The sequence below is a fragment of the Taudactylus pleione genome, unplaced genomic scaffold (assembly GCF_031769625.1).
Source record: "Taudactylus pleione unplaced genomic scaffold, aTauple2 ptg000199l, whole genome shotgun sequence".
NCBI classification, from domain to species: Eukaryota; Metazoa; Chordata; class Amphibia; order Anura; family Myobatrachidae; genus Taudactylus; species Taudactylus pleione.
The window spans coordinates 7,588,977-7,610,953 of record NW_028284601.1 but is presented as its reverse complement, the minus strand read 5'-3'; the positions used below and the strand labels follow the sequence as shown (position 1 = coordinate 7,610,953).

General features: G+C 48.9%; 1 protein-coding gene across 4 annotated transcripts in view; it reads left to right on the top strand.

Moving 5' to 3' along the window:
• The first annotated feature begins 5,999 nt into the window (after positions 1-5,999).
• Positions 6,000-21,977, top strand: part of KPTN (kaptin, actin binding protein) — an 82,853-nt gene continuing 66,875 nt past the window's right edge. For 3 of the 4 annotated variants that reach the window (XR_015878973.1, XM_088477087.1, XM_088477086.1), the window contains exons 1-7: positions 6,000-6,231; positions 8,800-8,882; positions 9,143-9,227; positions 11,186-11,240; positions 12,076-12,151; positions 12,831-12,904; positions 17,507-17,616. Coding sequence is in view for 3 of the 4 variants with exons in the window: in XM_088477087.1 (XP_088333213.1) it covers positions 6,015-6,231; positions 8,800-8,882; positions 9,143-9,227; positions 11,186-11,240; positions 12,076-12,151; positions 12,831-12,904; positions 17,507-17,616 (700 nt within the window). In the remaining variant the exon portion in view is untranslated. Of the gene's footprint in view, positions 6,232-6,589; positions 6,643-8,799; positions 8,883-9,142; positions 9,228-11,185; positions 11,241-12,075; positions 12,152-12,830; positions 12,905-17,506; positions 17,617-21,977 lie in introns of those variants that run through there. The other variant, XM_088477088.1, reaches the window with a different exon arrangement.

Sequence of the window (21,977 nt, the reverse complement as noted above, 5' to 3'; positions counted from 1 at the left end):
TTGGCAATCTCCGTGATTCGGCCACCTACATCAACGAGGCGGCTCTAGACATTAGTACTCTGGTGTCTAGAATTTCTTCAGCAGCGGTAGCTGCTCGTCGCACCTTGTGGCTGCGATCCTGGAAGGCGGACGCAGATTCCAAGAAAGGTCTGGAAGCGTTGCCGTTTACCGGAGAAGTTCTCTTCGGTCCGGATCTGGATAAGATTGTGGCCACGCTGGCGGCAGCCAAATCTGCTTGTCTCCCGTCGGCCGCTGCTCCTTCTGGTTCTGGACCATCGTCCTTTCGGTCATCTAGGGCCCAGGGCAGGCCCAAACCACAGTCGTTTCCTCGACAGGCTGGCCCTAAGAAATCGGTCAAGCCCCGGAAACAGGCATGGAGTACCAGACGTCCGGCCCCCAAGCCAGATGACAAGCCTGCGGCCTGACGGTCCGGGTCTCCCCTTGGGGGATCCCAGGGTGGGAGGCCGCCTGCTGCAGTTCTCCCGGTGTTGGTCGTTCACTACGACAGACACTTGGGTTCTGGAGGTGGTCTCCCACGGGTACGCCCTCTCCTTCCGGCACAGACCCCCGGCTCGATTCTTCACCACGGGTCTACCATCAGACCGGAACAAGGCTACGGAGCTGCGGAAGGTATTGCACACTATGCTCCAGGCTGGAGTTATAGTGTCTGTTCCATTCTCCCAGAGGGGCCAGGGTTTCTATTCAAATCTATTTTTGGTACAGAAACCCAATGGGTCATATCGTCCGATTCTCAACCTCAAAGCACTCAACAAGTCTTTGCGGGTCCCGAGGTTTCGGATGGAGACCCTACGGTCCATCATTCTGGCGCTGGAACCTGGGGACTACATGGTGTCATTGGACATACAGGACGCTTACCTGCATGTCCCTATTCTTTTGCGCCATCAAGAGTTCCTTCGGTTTGCAATCCGCAGCGACCACTTCCAGTTTCTGGCGTTACCTTTTGGCCTGGCGACAGCACGTGTTTTCACCAAGGTGATGGCGGTCATGGCGGCTTCTCTGCGGCTGCAGGGAGTCCGCATGTTGCCGTACTTGGACGACCTGTTATTGGTGGCAGGATCTCCAGAGCTCCTGTTACACCACTTGGACCTGACCATTGCACTGCTGCAACGGCACGGCTGGCTAATCAACTGGCAGAAGTCCACTCTAATCCCGTCTCGGAGGATTCTGCATCTTGGAGCCTTATTGGACTCGGGACAGCAAAGGATCTTCGTGACGGAGGACAAGATCTCTGCTTTACAGTCAAGGGTGCGCAGTTGTCTGCACAGCCGCCGGGTGTCCTTACACTCGGCGATGAGGTTACTGGGCTCCATGGTGTCGGTGTTCGACATGGTGGAATACGCCCAGTTTCACTCCAGACCTCTGCAGCACCTGTCCAAGTGGAACGGGCTGCCTCAGTCTCTGAAGTTCCAGACGATTGTGCTCACCCCGGAGGTTCGCCTGTCCCTTGCGTGGTGGTTAAAGACGACCCACCTCAACAAGGGACGTCCGTTCTGGGTTCCAAATTGGGTCCTGTTGACAACGGACGCCAGTCTTCGGGGCTGGGGAGCAGTTTCGGGTCCACACTTGTTCCAGGGCAGGTGGACGCCGACAGAAGCGGAGCTTCCAATAAATATCTTGGAACTCCGTGCGGTCTTCAATGCTCTCCTGCAGGCACAGCGGTTTCTCCAGGGTCACCCGGTGCAGGTCCAGTCGGACAACGCTACCACCGTGGCCTACATAAACAGGCAAGGAGGAACTCTGTCGGGCGGCTCTCGTAGAGGTCTCTCGGATCCTGGTTTGGGCGGAGCGCAATCTTCCGGCCATATCAGCGGTCTTCATCCCTGGAGTGCTATATTGGGAGGCGGACTTTCTAAGTCGCCAGGACGTTCATCCAGGGGAATGGTCCCTGCACACGGACGTTTTTCAACTACTGGTGGACAGGTGGGGTCTTCCAGAAATCGACCTCATGGCGTCCCGGCACAACAACAAGTTGCCGGTGTACGGGTCTCGCACAAGAGACGAAGGGGCGTCTCTGGTGGATGCTCTGTCCGTCCGGTGGACGTTCAGGTTCGCATACCTGTTCCCTCCGGTCTCCCTTCTTCCACGGGTAATCCGGAAATTCAAACAGGGAGGGACGCTCCTGTTGATAGCTCCCGCGTGGCCCAGACGGCACTGGTTCTCAGACCTTCAGGGTCTGTCCGTGGACAGTCCTCTGCGGTTGCCGCTACGACCGGACCTTCTGTCTCAGGGTCCTTGTCTTCACCCGGACCTGACTCGGCTGTCTTTGACGGCGTGGCTGTTGAGACGGCCATGCTGAGGTCCCGGGGGTTTTCCAGCTCTGTGGTGCGTACCATGTTACGAGCTCGGAAACCGTCTTCTGCGAGGATATACCATCACGTGTGGCATACGTTCTTCCAGTGGTGTCGACCGAGAGGTTATGCACCGCGGGAGTTTCGTCTGTCTCGGATTCTCGCCATCCTGCAAGCGGGACTAGATCATGGGCTTCGCCTTGCTTCTTTGAAGGTACAGGTTTCGGCCCTATCTGTCTGGTTTCACCATAGGATTGCTACAATCCCGGATGTGCGCACCTTTATGCAAGATGTTCTCCGTATTCAGCCGCCCTTTGTTCCACCTGTGGCGCCTTGGGATTTGGCTGTGGTCCTGAGGGCTCTCCAAGGACCGCCGTTTGAACCACTGGGCTCAGTGGATATTAAATGGCTAACAGCTAAGACTGTTTTCCTTCTGGCCATTGCTTCGGCCAGACGTGTTTCTGAGTTAGGGGCTCTTTCTTGTAGACCCCCTTTCTTGGTTTTTCATGGGAACAGGGCAGTGCTCCGCACTCGGCCCGAGTTTCTTCCCAAAGTTGTTTCCCAGTTTCATGTTAACGAGGAAATAGTTGTTCCGGCCTTTAACTCACCGGGTCTTTCCGTGGGTGAGGCCTCTTTGGATGTTGTGCGGGCCTTAAGGACTTATGTTGACCGCACTTCTTTGTTTAGGAAGTCGGACGCTTTGTTGTCCTCTATGGCTTCTGTAAAAAGGGTTGACCTGCTTCAAAGCAAACTTTGGCAGCCTGGATCCGTATGGCTATTTCTGAAGCTTATCTTCATGAAGGCCTACCGGTCCCTCCTTCTCTGAAGGCTCATTCCACTAGGTCTGTGGGTCCTTCGTGGGCAGCTCGACGTGGTGCCTCGGCAGTTCAGATCTGCAAGGCTGCTACGTGGTCTTCTGTCCATACCTTCGTGAGGTATTACAGGTTTGACACCTTCGCCTCTCAGGATGCTTCCTTCGGGTGGCGGATTCTCCTTTCTGCACAGGAGCGTCCCCACCCTTAAAGGATACTGCTTTGGGACATCCCCAAGGTATCCTGTGGATACCCTATGGACCCTGAAGTAGAAAATATGAGATATGGTAAGAACTTACCCTTGTTATCTCTATTTCTACGAAGTCCATAGGGTTCCACAGGACTCCCGCCCTGTCGCACCTGTGCTGCAGATGGGCTTTGCTCTGGTCACCGGTTTTCCGTCTCCCTCTGGTGAGAATGTGATTCTTGTATGTGTCCAGATCTTTGTTCTCTCTCTTCCTTCTCCTCCTCCGGCCTATGGCTTGGTAACTAACTGAGGTGCCTTGGCCCGGGGGCGGGGTATAGGAGGGGGACCTAGTGCATCCTGGGAGGCTGAAAGCTTAACTCTTTGGTGCCCTGCGACTGACGTCACACCTATACCCCAAGGTATCCTGTGGAACCCTATGGACTTCGTAGAAATAGAGATAACAAGGGTAAGTTCTTACCATATCTCATATTATCGCAACGCACTTTGGAAATCCCACAAACATTTGGCCTGATGTGTGCAGTTACTATATTTTGCTAACACATAGTCCTAGAGAATACTTGTATTATGGTGGTATGCACCAATAAAACACACAGAATTGTCACCTATGGCCTAATACACTGAAGTGCCAAGAGTCATGGGATAGTATGTAAAGGTTAATGATAGGTGGCGTCACCATATTGTGATGTCTTGGAACTGCCCAGACCTGCACCAGTTGTACTGTGACATCTCGTGAGTCAGTTTGAACACCGGCTAGGCTGCTCAGGGCAAGGCGACATGAATTATCGGAGGTTGAATGGGGCATGATAGTGGGTACCCGACATTCAACACTCCTAGAACTACGGTGACAGGTGTGGACCGGGAATACCTCATGGAAGGCATTACCGCTGACTGTAGACAGCGCAGTGGCCAACCATGGGTACTCCTTGGTTCCCTCCTGCCCATCTTTGGCGCAAACCATCACAACTATGTCATGCTTTAGCCTTTTATCACTCTGGTGTCCAGGATCCATATTGCCACTGCCTCACAGGTAACCCATTAACTACTGACCAACACAACTAAACTATTCCTCCTCCACAGCGGTTCCACTCACCACCCAGAACAGTGATGTGCTCCCTATTTGCTCTCCCACCCCAAATCATCTACTACTCTCTTGCTCTGCATCTTTTGCTGCTTTATTCTTAGAATCATCTGCTGATCCTTACTCCAGATTTCTGCTGCTTCCTCATTGCCTTACACTCTTGTTTGCCCCCTGCCCTCTCTCTGCTTCTGATCTTATCCTGGATTGCATACCGCCCAACTGTCCCACTATTCAGGGACTGTCCCAGTGTCTCACCCGCAGACTGCAGTGTCCCGCGTTGGGGGGAAGTTGGGAGAGAGCACTCTCACCGCTGCTCTGCATAGGCATCGCTTCACTGCGTGGGGAGAGCCTGAGGGCGGCCCAGCATCTCCGTAAGTGCTGGGCTCGCTCCCTGAGTGATGGAACGGGGGCAGCGTGCCATAAGACAACGCCCCCTTTTAGTGATAGGACACGCCCACTTTTCAGGCACGGATGTCCCGACTGCTGAATCACCAATGTTGGGAGGTATGGGTTTGTAGCCCCCTGCAACCTGTACTTCCAGACTATTCAGAGACGAAAGTGAAATACTATGAGAATAAAACATTTAGTAGTGAATGATGTGCAAAATAACGAAAATTGTGAAGAATAAAATTTGGCTATTTCACTTTATTGCTTTTCTTTTTTATCCTTAGGGTATATTTACTAAAGTGCAGTTTTTAGAAGTGGCGTTGTAGCCCATAGCAACCAGATTCTACTTATCATTTCTCTAGCACCGTCTGGAAGATAATATCTAGAATATGATTGGTTGCTATGGGCAACAGCTCCACTTCTAAAAACCCACACTTTAGTAAATATACCCCTTAAGCCCCCTGCACACAGGACGATTCTTTTAAACTATATAAACGATAGACATCTTTGAATGATATATCGTTCAAATCGTCCAGTGTGTAACGATATGGTTATGACTAGAATAGAGGGCTGCAGGGGATCTGTGACGTCACCCCCCACGTGACACGGCATGAAAGGGGGAGGGGCGGGGATGCTAACGGGGGACCAAAAGTGTCCGCTCGCCACGCTTTGGGCACGATGGCTCGCTACGTTCGCCACAAATATTTATTCCCCCTCTATCCCCTCGATGGTAACGCAAGAGCGGTCCAGCCTTCCTCCAGCGGTCACGTGTTTGATACGTCACAGAGGTCCTTTCTCCACATAGGCTCTAGCATCAACCGTATCGATATCCCCAGTCGTCTGTACTTGCAATAAGCGGCCCTACAGCTGTTGTAGAACTACACATCCTAGGCCAGTTTTTCTAAAACTGTTGCAATGCATGCTGTGATTTGTAGTTCAACAACAGCTGGAGGGCCGCCTATTGCCCCCCTCCCCTCTAAGTGATAAGTGGCTGGGAGATCTGGACCCTAAACAAAATTGTATTCCTATCTGCCCTAGGAACTGGCTGGTAAGGCAATCTTCGGAGAAGCCCTCTAGTTACAGGGAGGCAGCAGCACTTTGGAGCTTTCAGTGAGCTGCTGGCAATGTATTAAAACAGCGCCCATGTTAACAAAGCGCAGGCGTCAGAGTCGGCCATCTTATTTGTTGGCAGCCGGCTCGCGATGACGTCATTTCCAGCAATGTCTGGCGCCTGCTGTCCATTTACAGAGGATACGTTCAGCCGCTTCCCATCACAGAGCAATGTGTACGGCCTGTCAGTCCTACCCTGCACCGGAGCCGCCGGACATGAGCTCTTGGCCGCCACACTGAAGGGTAAAGTGACCAGCTTCAAGTACCAGGACCTGCGGGACAAACTGCGCGCCGGCGCCCGGGAGCTCCAGTTCACCTATATTCCAGGTGTGAGGGGTGGGCGTGGTCTTAGGAGGGTAGAGAGGGTGGGCGTGGCCATGGCGGTAGGCTGGTATGAAGACAGGACATGCCATGGAATGGACACGTGTGAGAAGATAGCCTTGCTTGATATAATACCGGTATAACAAAGGGGGCGTGGCAGAGGTCTGTGTTATGGGCGTGGCCATGTTGGTAGGCTGGTGTGCACACAGGGCATTCAATGGAGTGGTGTGAGAAGGTGGCGCAATAAGGGAACAGCTGTGAAAAGGGGGCGTGGCTTTTGGAGGGATCAGGTCAGGTGTGTGAGGTATGACAATGGAGGTAGACTGGGAGGAGCTATGGCCATAGGTGGGAATGGGGTGAAGAGTGGGAGTGGCCATGACAGTAGGCTGGCATACAGACAGGACATGGAATGTACAGGTGTGAGGAGGGGGTGTGACCATAGGAGGGAACAGGTGTGAGGAATGGATGTGCTGTTGGAGGGCAGGCTGAGGTGAAGACAGGACATGTCATGGAATTAATTGAGAGGTGTGAAGAAAGGGCATGGCTTAATGGACAGGACAGAAATGGTGTGAGGCCTAGATGGGTAGGTTTGACGGGTTAGGGGGCAGTACAGATGTGTAAAAATGGTTTGGGTACGGACTGCCGGCGGTCAAAATCCAGACGCCGGCATCCTGAAAGGGTTAGGATACAGACACCTGTCACTAGGTATCCTAACCCTCTCCCTAACCCTCCTTTCCCGGTGCCTAAACCTAATTTTCACCCCTAGTGCCTAAACCTAACTCCCCCCAACCCGCACTCTAAACCTAACCCTCCCCTAGTGCCTAACCAGGGCCAGACTGGCCATTCTGAAAAATGCCAGAAGGGCCAAGGGCCTCAGAGCCGGCTTGACATGAGGAGGGCGGAAGTGCCTCCACCCAATGCCGCTCGGGGAGGAAAGGGCTGCCTCGACAATGATGGGCTGGGAAAAGACAGGGGCATCTAAAGATGGTGAGAGCGATGCTGTGACAAACAGCAGTAATCTTAGATTACCGCTGTTTGTTAAATTCAGAAAGGAAGTCATAACCCCTTTAGCGAGCGCTAAAGGGGTTATGATTCGTTGATAAATAGAGCCCCTAGTCTATTGTCATTCGTGTGACCTTTTGATGAGAATGTCTCACCTAGAATGGAGTTCCATAGCTGGTACCACTGTGCTCAAGAGTGTACCGCAGCTGTAGGACTGAGTATGTGCAGCGCCTCCCAGCAGAATGTCCCCTGAACATTGTCAATCTGTCGTTATCGGCAGATTGACCACAATGTTCAGGCGATGATAGATGTCAAAAACGACCAACGGCAGCGTGCAGCGCTGGTCGTTTTTTACATTTCCATGCCCAATTTCTGCACGATTAATGAGCGATTGAACAATAACGATATAATTTTGATCGGCAAGTGGATGCCCGCCTTTAGGCTGAGGTTTGGGGTTTGCTTGCAATTGCGGGTAGAATTAAGTCTGAGGACTAGGTTTACATTTCCTTTCTCACTTTATTTTTAGACAATCCGCAGATGGAGAGAAGTGGGCAGGAAAGACCCAGTCTGATGGATTGTGTCACGGCTATTCAGCCCTTCAGTTTCAGCACATGAGGGCAGGGGCAATGGCACTGGTGAGCCAGAAACCAAATGACTGCTGGTGGGACTGGTGTGAGGGGGCCAGGAGTAGGGAGATGGATGTGTATGGTGTGATGAGGGGAAGGTGCTTGGAATCAGCCTCAGACTTGAGTCCTGTGTTTATATGTTTTCAGTCTTTACAACATAAAGTACATTTTTCTTCTGATTCTAGCAGCTGTAACCTATAAGTATTGAACAATCACAAGTATAGAAACCAATATTCCTGGTCAGCGTTGGGCAAGATCCTCACACTCCTAGTTGGCCAATGTTCTTACAACCGTTAATTCTTGAGCCCTTCAGTATCCTGAATTCCACAATCGCAGGCGGATTCACTTGGCCACAAGTTGGCCGAAAATTGCTTAACGGAGGTCAAAAACCGCGGCTGTGAGATTTTACTGTTAGAAAATCCATGTTAGCTTAACCTCCGTCTCAGTGGAGTTAACGCTGTTTTTAGTTTTCAGCCCCCGAGTACGTGAAAAACACTTATTTTTTTTTTTTAACTATCATTTTTCCACTGTTACTCAAAAAGTTAAATATCTGGCGTGACACCTTTTATGAACCTTAAACACTTTGCTTATGGCCGCTGACAGCCTTTTATCCTCTTACCCAGTGTTATTTGCCACTTTTGTGAGGCTCCGGGTGAATTCCCCGCTCATTCATGCACTTTTCCTAGGTCACGCACTGTAGAATGACCACAACAAGCATTGTCTAAATGAACAGCAAGGGTTGCGGGTGTGCGCGTGCTATAGCAAATAGCTTAATTCGGTTAATTGAATCCTAAACACCCCCTGGACATAATCCTAACACAACCAATTTCCTATCATGCACACTCCAGTGACTTTCTGTGCTTTATAAACAATGATAATGACTTTATAAATATCATTGACGCAGCTATCAGTACCGGATTGAGCTCTGTTGTGTTTTACTTTCTAGTTGACGCTGAGATTGTGTCTATTGATTCCTTCAGCAAGTCACCTCCAAAGCGCGGGCTGGTAGTCGGAATAACGTTTATTAAGGTGCGTTCAGATCCTTTTAATGGCCAATTTCATAGTTCATGTTTATGTGTTAGCCCGCAGAACGCAAAGTGCAGGTTTATAAAAGTGGAGCTGTTGCCCATAGCAACCAATCAGATTCTAGCTATTATCTTCTAGAAGGTGCTAGATAAATGATAAGTAGATTCTGATTGGTTGCTATGGGCAACACATCCACTTCTAAACCCGCACCTTAGTAAATATACCCCTTACTGTGTGTTTATTTTCTTTTCCTTCTGCTTTAGGATTCCGGTGATAAAGCAAGCCCTTTCCTGAATATATACTGTGACTATGAGCCTGGATCTGAATATAACCTGGACTCCATTGCCCGTAAGCTTCACACAGACATTTAGTAGCTAAATGGACTGGTCTCTCAGTATAAAGGGCCTGATTCAGCACCAGGACCCAGTCCCGATTCGGTCGCAAACAACCGATGCTTTCGGGCCGCCACATGTGCCGTGATGTTACCCTGGTCGCAGTGTGCTGTACGCCCACAGCTTGATTGACAAGCTGCAGGCGTTTGAAGGAAGAGAAGGCAGCCGTCGCTCAAAACGGAAGCGCGTTGCCCTTGTTTTGTAAGAGCGCTAAAGCCAGCATCTGTGTCTTCCGATGCAGGTTCACTGGCCTCAGCAGCTTAGATGCTGTGGACATTTTCAGTAACCTTAGAGGTTCTCAGATGTCCGACGGTCTGCCAGATGTTCCTGATGGTGATCCGGTATTGAGTCTTCGGACGCAAGCGCCGGATCTGAGAAGGCACAGGTCAGCGTCTCATCTCAAAAGATGACACTTGCATCAATTACATACCTTGAGGTATGTACCGGAGGCGCAGCACCAATCACTCCTGCGTCAACTTCTCAATCGGGCCCAAAGTCCACGTGAAAAATTCCTATATTCATTTTGTCCTGGAATGACTGGTGTATATTGGGCTGCTTTAGTGTTTGCAGCAGAACAAAAGTGGTATAAATGATTCCATACTCTTGATAGATCAGACTTCCGATGTGTGCAACTTTCCCATTCAGGAAATGTGACCCAGGACTGTTCCCGATTATCTCCTATCTAGTGCTATATATAGTACCATAACTTCCTCTTATATTAAGGAATAATTGAGCGTGGTGACATAGTGATTAGCATTGCTGCCTCACAACACTAAGGTCATGAGTTCTAAACCAACCAGGGCCATATATATGTGTGGAGTTTGTATGTTCTCCCCATGTTTGTGCGCGTTTTCTCCAGGGTTCTCATATATCCTCCCACAATCCAATGATGTACTGGCAGGTCAATTGGCTTCTGACAGGAAAATAAATAAAATGATCCTAGTCAGTATGTGTTTCCATGTGGTAGGCTCTATTGGGACATGGACTGATGTGAGTGACTATCCTTTGTAAAGCGTTGCGGCATATGTGTTAATTGCATTTTTATCAAATGTACAAACACACACACACAGTCTTATGGTGACTTAGGGCCTGATTTACTATGGATCGCTATTCTGCTTATAGGCACGCAACGCAGTTGCTAATATCAGTGGTGATAAATGTTTGCATTCGCTTTGCGATCGCAGCCTGGCATAAGGATGCCCACTTCCCCTTACTCACATCCGTATACTTGGCCAACATAGAGAAACAATCTGTAACATCGGACAGTTAATGAAGCGTAGACCTTACTCAGGAATTGCTTCTTTCAGCGCACGCTATGAGGCCTCAGGCGGCCTCTGGTATCGCAGTGGATCATTTATGAACGCCCCTGCAACGCCGTCTCAATGCACTGGCACACCTGCGTTTGCACGACCACCCTGCTGTCACCACCCACAAACGGCACTTCCTGTCAATCACTCTTCCATGGGTCTGCGTATCCTCTGCGATTGCAGTCCTGATCGCAGCAGCTAGTTCGCGCCCACGCACTGCGGTGCATTTACAGTACGCAACAATCGACCGTTTACGTGCGTATAAGCAACTGCGTTCCTTGCTGACTCAGGCCCTTAGACTCTTTTTACCACACACCACTTTTGACGGGTTGGTGAGAGTGTGTAAGTGTGGCAACATGACTGTACAACAAGGGGGTGTTTGCACTAAAAAAAACCTGAATGCAGCGTCATTGATCCTGGGGAGAACACTGGACTGATGAGTAAATATATTGTGATTCTACACAATTGAGTCCTATGTCGGCGCTATATCCGTAAAGGATAGTAAACCTTACTTAGATAGAGGGAATAGCTGAAATAAAGCTTATACTAAAGCTGGATTTACATTTACAGCTCGCAGTAATATTCTACTCCTGTTTTATCCCCGCAGAGAGCTGCTTAAACCTGGAGCTGAAATTCACCCCGTTCCAGCTGTGTCACGCAGAGTGAGTATCCAGCTCCGAGGTGAGCACAGCCATGGCACTACGGGGAGTTTAATTACACACATGTACTACGGGAAGAAGGGGTGAAGCCTATGTGTATGTATATGGGAACACGATATCTACCTCATCTCAGGACATACAATGAGGCACATTTGTGGAACATGGAGAAATAACTAAAGGAGACTTCTCGAAATGAAATTGAGCATGTTCCCATGGAAGGTTTTCAGAATTGCTGCATAGCTGCTATAAGTTTCTCATGCTCCCTCATTTAAAGCCATCATGTGCCTCTCTGACACTGTTTATCCCCTTATGTCGTACTATGAAATAGCCACACTAGCGCAGACCACTCTTTACACTACAAACGCTTAATCACTACTGCAGAGATCAGTTTGCTTAATTGTACCATAGGACAGATAACATATTGCCTTTTGCCATCTGCAAACTTCTAATATCATCCTAACTCTCCCATCGTAACCCGCTACTACAGGCTCCTTCCTCCCTGTCTACCCCATCTGTGTCACGCCTGTGTGTCTGCCCCTCCCCTTTAGAGTGTAAGCTCTCACGAGCAGGGCCCTCTACCCTCATGTGCTTCTCCATACTTATACTTTCATCTACTCCCCACAAGAGCACCTAACGCTTGGTTGCTGACTCCCTGCTGCTTATTTTGAGTGTTAACGATCATTAATGCAGCAATGTGTATAAACCATGTCCTTGCCCTGCATTGTATTGTACTGTAAGTCACTGGTTTCTTGTTCACTTGTTTGTTTTTTGCTTATGTACGTCGTAAGGAGTTACACCATATAAATAAAGGTTAATAATATCCATCTGTCCCACACAGGGTGCAAGACGGAGACCAGCAGGAGACAGTGTTTTTACTAGGAGGCAATGATCAGTACATTCACCTGTACAAGGAAGTGAGTGAATGATTCCTGTAGAGTTCACACCCTATATATATGTGTATCAGTATTAGACCTCTGTCTGTCCCCCTCCCTCCTGCAAGTTTACACCATTCCCGGCCCTCCGTCCTCTACGTCTATGGTCTGTTCCGTCACTTGCAGCAGTGAGAGCTGCAGCTCTCACTAGACTGGGCAGACCTTAGCTGATCGTTATATAGATTCCATACTCCAATGGATTTAGTTGGCTTGTAAATACTCTTCTGCAACGCTTGCTTTATGCATGATTTCATCTTTCTGGCTCCCTTCTGTGATCTTTAGCCATGTTTTTATATTGTAAGAATATATTTTTATTGCCCCGGGGTACAGAACAAGGGGCAGCAAAATTAAACAACTGTCCAATAGTATAAAAATATAGGTACATGGCTGAAAGTAATAGACCATAGCCATAAAGATAAATCGGTGTTCTGGTAAAAGTTGCAATATGCCATGTAAAAGCCAATGGGTAATCTATCTGAAGGCGTACGATCCCTTTAATGTGAAGAGATGGGTGAGCAGGTGATGCCATAGAGGGATTGTTAGTGGGAGAGACGGGAGTGCGAGCATAGCCACAGTACAGTAGGTGTAGAAAGTATTAATTACCATACCCACTGTAGACATAATAATATAAAGTAACAGCTCTATTCTGATTTGATGACAGAATGAAGGTCTGCACCAGTTTGAAGAACAACCAGTGGAAAATCTTTTCCCAGAGCTGAGAGATCTCCCGAGCAAGTAAGTCTATCTGTCTATTACAGCAAACTCTGTTTACTGTAAGGAACGTATTGATTCTGCGTGGTCCTAGAGCTGGGCGCACACTAGACGATTTATTGGACAATACGCCGAATTGGACCGACATATCGTCCGGATCGTCTAGTGTATATGCACGCTGCCAACATTGGGGGGGTCCCAGCTGCTGACGCCAGGAAGATGAACGGTGCAGATGAATGATATATCAGGCAATCGTTCACCGGATCGTGCAGTGTGAACCACCCGATATATCATTCCATCGGGCATCATATTGGCTGGTTGCATAATGTATACCCAGCCTAATGCTGCCCATCCACTAGGCGATTAAACCTAGCGTCGTTATAACCGTCGTTATCGTTCAATCGCTTGGTAATCGCCCGCAAATCTTGCAGTTTCATGTCTAATACGACCAGCGTTGCGCGTGCACGCTGGTCGTATTGGACATCTATCATCGGGCAAACATGCTGGTCAACCTGACGATAACGTTCAGTGTAGGCACATCACAGACATAGAAACGACAGCACGATTACAATGTCGCAATCATGCTGTCGTTTCTATGTCGTGTAGTGGATGGGCAGCATTAGAGCTTTACCCAATCTGCTTCTGTACTTTGGGGATTAACAAACATTTTATGACTTCATGACCGTATTTTCAATTTAGATCATTGCAGTCTGCTATTTTGCAACTTCAGATTACATAAACCACAAGAGCACAGTACAGCGGCATTCATAATATTATATAGAACAGCTTAGGCTTCAGTATATTTGAAATTCTTAAACCTAGCTGAGGCAACAAGGAGGCAAGACCCAAAAAAAGGCCAATTTGTTTTAGCTGGACTAGTTCCTATAATATCAACAGTCCATCAATCTTGTTGATCAGTACTACCTGAGATACAGGCAGACTATGATCCAGTTTAATACACTACTGGTACTGTTAGGAGCACTGCTCTACCAAGTAAGAAGGAGGGCATCCTATGCACACAGACATGATCAGTAAGTGTCTTTTATCACTGTGAGAAGCACTGCTATACAAAGTAAGAAGGACATGATCAGTGAGTGTCTTATCACTGTGAGAAGCACTGCTATACAAAGTAAGAAGGACATAATCAGTGAGTGTCTTATCACTGTGAGAAGCACTGCTATACAAAGTAAGAAGGGCATGATCAGTGAGTGTCTTTTATCACTATGAGGAGCACTGCTATACAAAGTAAGAAGGACATGATCAGTGAGTTTCTTATCACTATGAGGAGCACTGCTATACAAAGTAAGAAGGGCATGATCAGTGAGTGTCTTATCACTATGAGGAGCACTGCTATACAAAGTAAGAAGGGCATGATCAGTGAGTTTCTTATCACTATGAGGAGCACTACTATACAAAGTAAGAAGGGCATGATCAGTGAGTTTCTTATCACTATGAGGAGCACTGCTATACAAAGTAAGAAGGGCATGATCAGTGAGTTTCTTATCACTATGAGGAGCACTGCTATACAAAGTAAGAAAGACATGGTCAGTGAGTCTTATCACTATGAGGAGCACTGCTATACAAAGTAAGAAGGACATGGTCAGTGAGTTTCTTATCACTATGAGGAGCACTGCTATACAAAGTAAGAAGGGCATGATCAGTGAGTTTCTTATCACTATGAGGAGCACTGCTATACAAAGTAAGAAGGGCATGATCAGTGAGTGTCTTATCACTATGAGGAGCACTGCTATACAAAGTAAGAAGGGCATGATCAGTGAGTGTCTTATCACTATGAGGAGCACTGCTATACAAAGTAAGAAGGGCATGATCAGTGAGTGTCTTATCACTATGAGGAGCACTGCTATACAAAGTAAGAAGGGCATGATCAGTGAGTTTCTTATCACTATGAGGAGCACTGCTATACAAAGTAAGAAGGGCATGATCAGTGAGTTTCTTATCACTATGAGGAGCACTGCTATACAAAGTAAGAAGGACATGGTCAGTGAGTGTCTTATCACTATGAGGAGCACTGCTATACAAAGTAAGAAGGACATGATCAGTGAGTTTCTTATCACTATGAGGAGCACTGCTATACAAAGTAAGAAGGACATGATCAGTGAGTTTCTTATCACTATGAGGAGCACTGCTATACAAAGTAAGAAGGACATGATCAGTGAGTGTCTTATCACTATGAGGAGCACTGCTATACAAAGTAAGAAGGGCATGATCAGTGAGTTTCTTATCACTATGAGGAGCACTGCTATACAAAGTAAGAAGGGCATGATCAGTGAGTTTCTTATCACTATGAGGAGCACTACTATACAAAGTAAGAAGGGCATGATCAGTGAGTGTCTTATCACTATGAGAAGCACTGCTATACAAAGTAAGAAGGACATGATCAGTGAGTTTCTTATCACTATGAGGAGCACTGCTATACAAAGTAAGAAGGGCATGATCAGTGAGTTTCTTATCACTATGAGGAGCACTGCTATACAAAGTAAGAAGGGCATGATCAGTGAGTTTCTTATCACTATGAGGAGCACTGCTATACAAAGTAAGAAGGGCATGATCAGTGAGTGTCTTATCACTATGAGGAGCACTGCTATACAAAGTAAGAAGGACATGGTCAGTGAGTTTCTTATCACTATGAGGAGCACTGCTATACAAAGTAAGAAGGGCATGATCAGTGAGTTTCTTATCACTATGAGGAGCACTGCTATACAAAGTAAGAAGGGCATGATCAGTGAGTGTCTTATCACTGAGGAGCACTGCTATACAAAGTAAGAAGGGCATGATCAGTGAGTGTCTTATCACTATGAGGAGCACTGCTATACAAAGTAAGAAGGGCATGATCAGTGAGTGTCTTATCACTATGAGGAGCACTGCTATACAAAGTAAGAAGGGCATGATCAGTGAGTTTCTTATCACTATGAGGAGCACTGCTATACAAAGTAAGAAGGGCATGATCAGTGAGTTTCTTATCACTATGAGGAGCACTGCTATACAAAGTAAGAAGGACATGATCAGTGAGTTTCTTATCACTATGAGGAGCACTGCTATACAAATTAATGATGAGGGAGCTGTTTTACTCACAAACTTAATCAAGTTTTCTACAATCACAATGAGGAGCACTGCTCTAGACAGGATGTTATAGACAAAGACATGATCATAGATTGTGTCATTCTGGGCCTGATTCAGCAAGTGATGCAGACGCACGCAACTGGCCTATGTTCGCGGTCTGCGCATGCGTCTGGGTCGCCATGCGCGAACTACTCACTTCGTCCGCAAAAGCGAGCGCAGTGAATACTAAGACCCAGGAAAAAGTAATTAACAGGAAGTGCCATTTGTGGGTGGATACCAGGAGTAGTCGGCCGAACGCAGGCGTGCCAGTGCGTTCGCACCCTGTTATAGGGGCGTGCATAAATTAGCAACTGAGATTCCGGATGCAGTCTGGCGTCCCTCTGCGTGCAGGAAGTCTCTCAACTCCTGCGGCAGGGTCAGGTCTACCTTTAGTCTGCATGCGGATCCCATGTTCCCAATGTTTTCTCAGCCTTGCGCATCAGTACGGACGTTAGCGGAGGGTAAAGGGGGCGGCAGTATGTAGTGCTGGGCGTCTGCATCTTTGTGCTGCGATTGCCGTGCGTATGCAATCATTAGCATATTCTCTCAGCGGCCGGCTGCGTGCGTCTGCATCCGTGCGCTCCTTGCTGATTCAGGCCCTCTGTCACTATCAATTGGAGAATTGCTGCACATGGTAATGAGAAGGGGAACATCATACAAACATGATAATTCCTGATGTCACTGTGAGGGGCAATGCTGTACAAGGTAATGAGGAGGAGATGGTATATGAATGGGCTGTGTCATGGGGAGGACCACTGCTGTATAATGTCATACACATGATCAGCGAATGCAGTCACTGTGAGGAGCGCTGCTAGACAAGATGATGAGTGGAGTGTTCTAAATACAGACATGAATGATAAGTTGCTCTTACTGTCATTTTCAAGTGTATTGCTAAACAAGAGGTGAGTGCTATGGGTGAAGACAGGTATGGTTTTTAGCTGGTCTATAGTAGCATTTAGGCCTGGTGCTCCAGATAACCGGGAAAAAAAGGATTATATATAAAATGAAATCTTTATATATAAAAGATGCATGTGTTTGCATAGAGCGAAGTCTTGCTGAATAAAGTAGGTATTCCCATTACTGAGTGTCGCTGCTTGTTTTAATTATTATTAAGTAACTTCCACTAATGCCGGGCATACACTTTACAATTATCGGGGCGATCTGCCTGATATCAGCGGATCCCCCCGATAATTTCACTGCGTGTACGGGCGGTAAAATATCGATTGGTCGGGCATGTCGGATTGTACAGCATGCCCGTCCGACGCAATGTTTTGTATGGTAAATGTCGGCCGCATCGGGCAGTGTATGCCCAGCTGCAGCCGACAGACAGATATCCGGGCCAATATACTGTGAAATATCTCAGTGTATGCCCGCGATATATGCAGGGTGTCAGGCTGCCAGATAAAATATCTGTAGGTCTGTCGGACATTTTATCTGGCAGTGTATGCCCAGCGTTACAGTATGTACGGTCAAAATATCTTGTATGAGGAACAAATCGTTTTGCAGTGTTACCTGGCTGAGTGTTCACAACATCCCGGATACCCGGAGGCGAATCACAGCGTATGGATGTCAGAGCGGATATTTCTGTGTCTCACACGTGGATCAAGGAAAGAGAGGTAATACGAGGTGACACTATTATAGAGACTGTGATATTAATCAAACATTAGAGAATATATCTGTGTGTGTGTGTGTGTAGATAATTATACTACTCTTGGGTGTGCGGTCGCGCTTTGATACATGCATATCTAGGCTGTTTAATTTTAATTATTGTTAATGAATTTTACTGGATGACCATGTAAGTGAATAAAACAGTTGACATTTTTCTGTTAGAAATGTGTATTTGTCTGTGTTTGTGAGGCAGTGATGTGCTGCTGTCAGGGAGGCAGTGATGTGCTGCAGTCAGTGAGGCAGTGATGTGCTGCTGTCAGGGAGGCAGTGATGTGCTGCTGTCAGGGAGGCAGTGATGTGCTGCTGTCAGGGAGGCAGTGATGTGCTGCTGTCAGTGAGGCGGTGATGTGCTGCTGTCAGGGAGGCAGTGATGTGCTGCTGTCAGTGATGTGCTGCTGTCAGTGATGTGCTGCTGTCAGTGATGTGCTGCTGTCAGTGATGTGCTGCTGTGAGGCAGGATGTGCTGCTGTGAGGCAGGGATGTGCTGCTGTGAGTGAGGCAGGATGTGCTGCTGTGAGTGAGGCAGGGATGTGCTGCTGTGAGTGAGGCAGGAATGTGCTGCTGTCAGGGAGGCGGTGATGTGCTGCTGTCAGGGAGGCAGTGATGTGCTGCTGTTAGCGAGGCGGGGATGTGTTGCTGTGAGTGAGGCGGTGATGTGCTGCAGTCAGTGAGGCGGTGATGTGCTGCAGTCAGTGAGGCGGTGATGTGCTGCAGTCAGTGAGGCGGTGATGTGCTGCTGTCAGGGAGGCGGGGATGTGCTGCTGTCAGCGAGGCGGGGATGTGCTGCTGTCAGCGAGGCGGGGATGTGCTGCTGTCAGCGAGGCTGTGATGTGCTGCTGTCAGCGAAGCTGTGATGTGCTGCTGTCAGCGAGGCAGGGATGTGCTGCTGTCAGCGAGGCAGTGATGTGCTGCTGTCAGCGAGGCAGTGATGTGCTGCTGTCAGCGAGGCAGGGATGTGCTGCTGTCAGCGAGGCAGGGATGTGCTGCTGTCAGCGAGGCAGGGATGTGCTGCTGTCAGCGAGGCAGGGATGTGCTGCTGTCAGCGAGGCAGGGATGTGCTGCTGTCAGCGAGGCAGGGATGTGCTGCTGTCAGCGAGGCAGGGATGTGCTGCTGTCAGCGAGGCAGGGATGTGCTGCTGTCAGTGAGGCGATGATGTGCTTAGGGTTAGGCACCCCCCCCCCAGGAGGTTAGGGTTAGGCTAGGGGAGGGAGGGTTAGGGTTAGGCACCCCGGGGGGGACTTAGGGTTAGGCAACGGGGAAGGGGGGGTTTGGGTTAGGCACTGGGGGAGAGGTTAGGTTTAAGCACCCCTAAGGGAGGGTTAGGGGAGGGAATTAGGTTAATGAATACTTACCTTAGGGACGATCAGGATTTTCACCCATGTCGGGCAGCCGCTGTCGGGATTCCAACCGCCGGACAAATCATACCGATTCCGATGCATCTACCCCTTATACTGTTGACGTTACTGAGTTATCCTATTATCGTCTGGCTTAAACCACATGGCCTGTTCTTAGTTTTGCTTAAACTCGTGCCATAAGACTGGGGATCCAGATGAAAGGTTGGCAATGAATTTGTTGACACCAAATGGTCAACATGCAATAGGTCGACAGAGTTAAAAGGTCAACACATTTTTTTTTTATTTTCAACATTTTTATGGTGATGGTGAGAGTAAGGTTAGGCATCGGGTGGAGAGGGATTAGGGTTAAAACAAAGTCAACCATTTTGTGTTGGCCATTTGAATCTGTTGTCCTTTTGCACAGACTTTTTGTACCTGTCGACCATTTGGCGTCAACCTATTCTTTGTCAACCTTCTTACTGTCTATCCTTTATTCCACCCTTTGACTTCTTGAATACAAAGTGACATGCCCCCGAAGCCAAGCGCCCAGTTACGGCTTCACTGGCTGCACAGTTAACGGGCACGGTCTTCAGATGACGGAGAGGTACACGAGGACACTGATTCGGATGCCATGGCCCAAGTCCTCCATTAATGTGCCGGCATTGGTTAGGGCGGTGCGGGCCATCCTTCATATAGAGGATGATGCGCCAGCTCCTAGGTCGAAGTATCCTAATTGTAAAAAGGCTAAGGTAACTTCGACTGTTTTTCCCCTGTCTGACCAATTGACGGATCATAAGGCGGGGGCCTGGCAGTCGCCCAGTAAGAGATTCCAATCACAGAAACGGTTGGCATCCAATTATCCTTTTCCTGAGGCTCTTTGCGGGAAATGGGAAACCCCACCTGCGGTGGATTCCCATGTCACCCGCTTAATTAAAAGCACTACATTGCCATCACTACCAGTTTCGGGCGCTACCCTTTGGCCTCTCCACGGCACCAAGGGTATTCACCAAAGTGATGGTGATCATGGCCGCCCATCTTCGGAGCCAGAATGCACGGCTGCTGCCGTATCTAGACGACCTCCTTTTGCTGGCAAGCTCTCCGGAGGTACTGCTTCAACATCTCCACCTGACGATCGCTTGTCATCAAGCACACGGGTGGTTGATATATTGGAGAAAGTCCTCCCTGATTCCATCTCAGCGGATGGTTCATTTGGGAGCCCTACTAGATTCTCGTCAGCAAAGGATCTTTCTGATTCCGGAGAAGGTCTCCTCCCTACAGCTGCGGATACACAGTTGCCTGAGCAGTTGCCGACGTGTTCAACTCAGCAATGAGAGTTCTGGGGTCCATGGTGTCGGCATTCGACATGGTGGAATTTGCCCAGTTCCATTCCAGACCCCTGCAGGGGCTGATTCTATCGGAATGGAAAGGGTTACCTCACCGGATCTGGTCTCAGATGCTGGTGTTGTCCCCGGAGGTTCGACAGTCTTTAGCTTGGTGGCTTCAGACAGCTCATCTAGTCGAGGGGTGCCCCTTTTGGATCCTGGACTGGGTCCTGCTCACAACAGATGCCAGTCTCTGGGGTTGGGGGGCAGTGACAGGCTCGTTGTCACTTCAGGGACGTTGGACTGCAGAAGAAGCACTTCTCCCCATCAACATTCTGGAACTGCGGGCCGTGTACATGGCCCTGCAGTCGTCCGGCACCGCTCTTCAAGGAAGGGCGGTTCAAGTTCAATCCGACAATGCCACCACGGTGGCATACATCAACTACTAGAGAGGAACTCGCAGTCGGGCTGCGATGTCAGAGGTGTCTCTCATCCTTGCTTGGGCGGAGTGCCACATTCCAGCAATCTCGGCGGTCTTCATCCCTGGAGTCTTCAATTGGGAGGAGAACTTCCTCAGCCGTCATGACGTGCATCCCGGGGGAAGGTCTCTTCACCCAGAGGTATTTCAACTACTCGTGGACAGATGTCGGCTGCCGGAGCTGGACTTGATGGCCTCCCGTCACAATCTCAAGTTGCACGTGTGCGGGTCAAGGACAAAAGACGCAGGCACAAGTCTGGTGGACGCGCTGTCTGTGAAATGGACGTTTCAACTGGCGTACCTATTTCCTCCGATATCTCTGCTGCCTCGGGTCCTGCGGAAATTCAAGCAGGACGCTCGTGCTGGTGGCTCCGGCGTGGCCCAGACGTCCTTGGTACTCCATCGACGCTCCGTACCTTCTTCCTCAGCGTCTGGACCTATTGTCTCAAGGGCCCTGCCTTTACCCGGATCTGGGTCAGCTGTCTTTGACGGCGTGGCTCTTGAGACAGCCATCTTAAGGTCTCGCGGCTTCTCGGGTTCGGTTATTAGTACCATACTCAGGGCACGCACGCCTGCTTCCGCACGGATTTACCACAGGGTGTTGCGCATTTACTTTCAGTGGTGTGAGTCCAGAAACTATGATCCTCAGGTGTTCCAAGTTTCTAGGATCTTGGAATTTCTTCAATCAGTTTTGGACTTAGGCTTACGTCTTGCCTCCCTGAAGGTTCATGTGTACGCGTTGTCTGTGTGGTTCCAACAAAGGATCGCTACACTGCCGGATGTTCACACTTTTTTCCAAGGTGTTCTCCGAATCCAGCCTCCCTTTGTGCCTCCTGTGGCTCCTTGGGACTTGGCGGTGGTTCTTCGGGTCCTGCAGGGTCCTCCTTTTGAGCCTCTTGAGTCGGTGGAACTCAAGTGGTTAACGTTTAAGACCGTTTTTCTCCTGGCGATTGCTTCTGCCAGGAGGGTGACAGAATTGGGGACGCTTTCCTGTCGTCCCTCTTTTCTGATTTTTTATCAGGACAGAGCGGTGCTTCGCACTCGTCCTGAGTTTCTTCCTAAAGTGGTTTCGAAGTTCCACATCAATCAGGAACTTGTTGTGCCAGCTTTTCAGTCACCTGATCTTTCAGCTGGTGAGGCTTCCTTGGATGTAGTCCGTGCTCTCAGAGTTTAT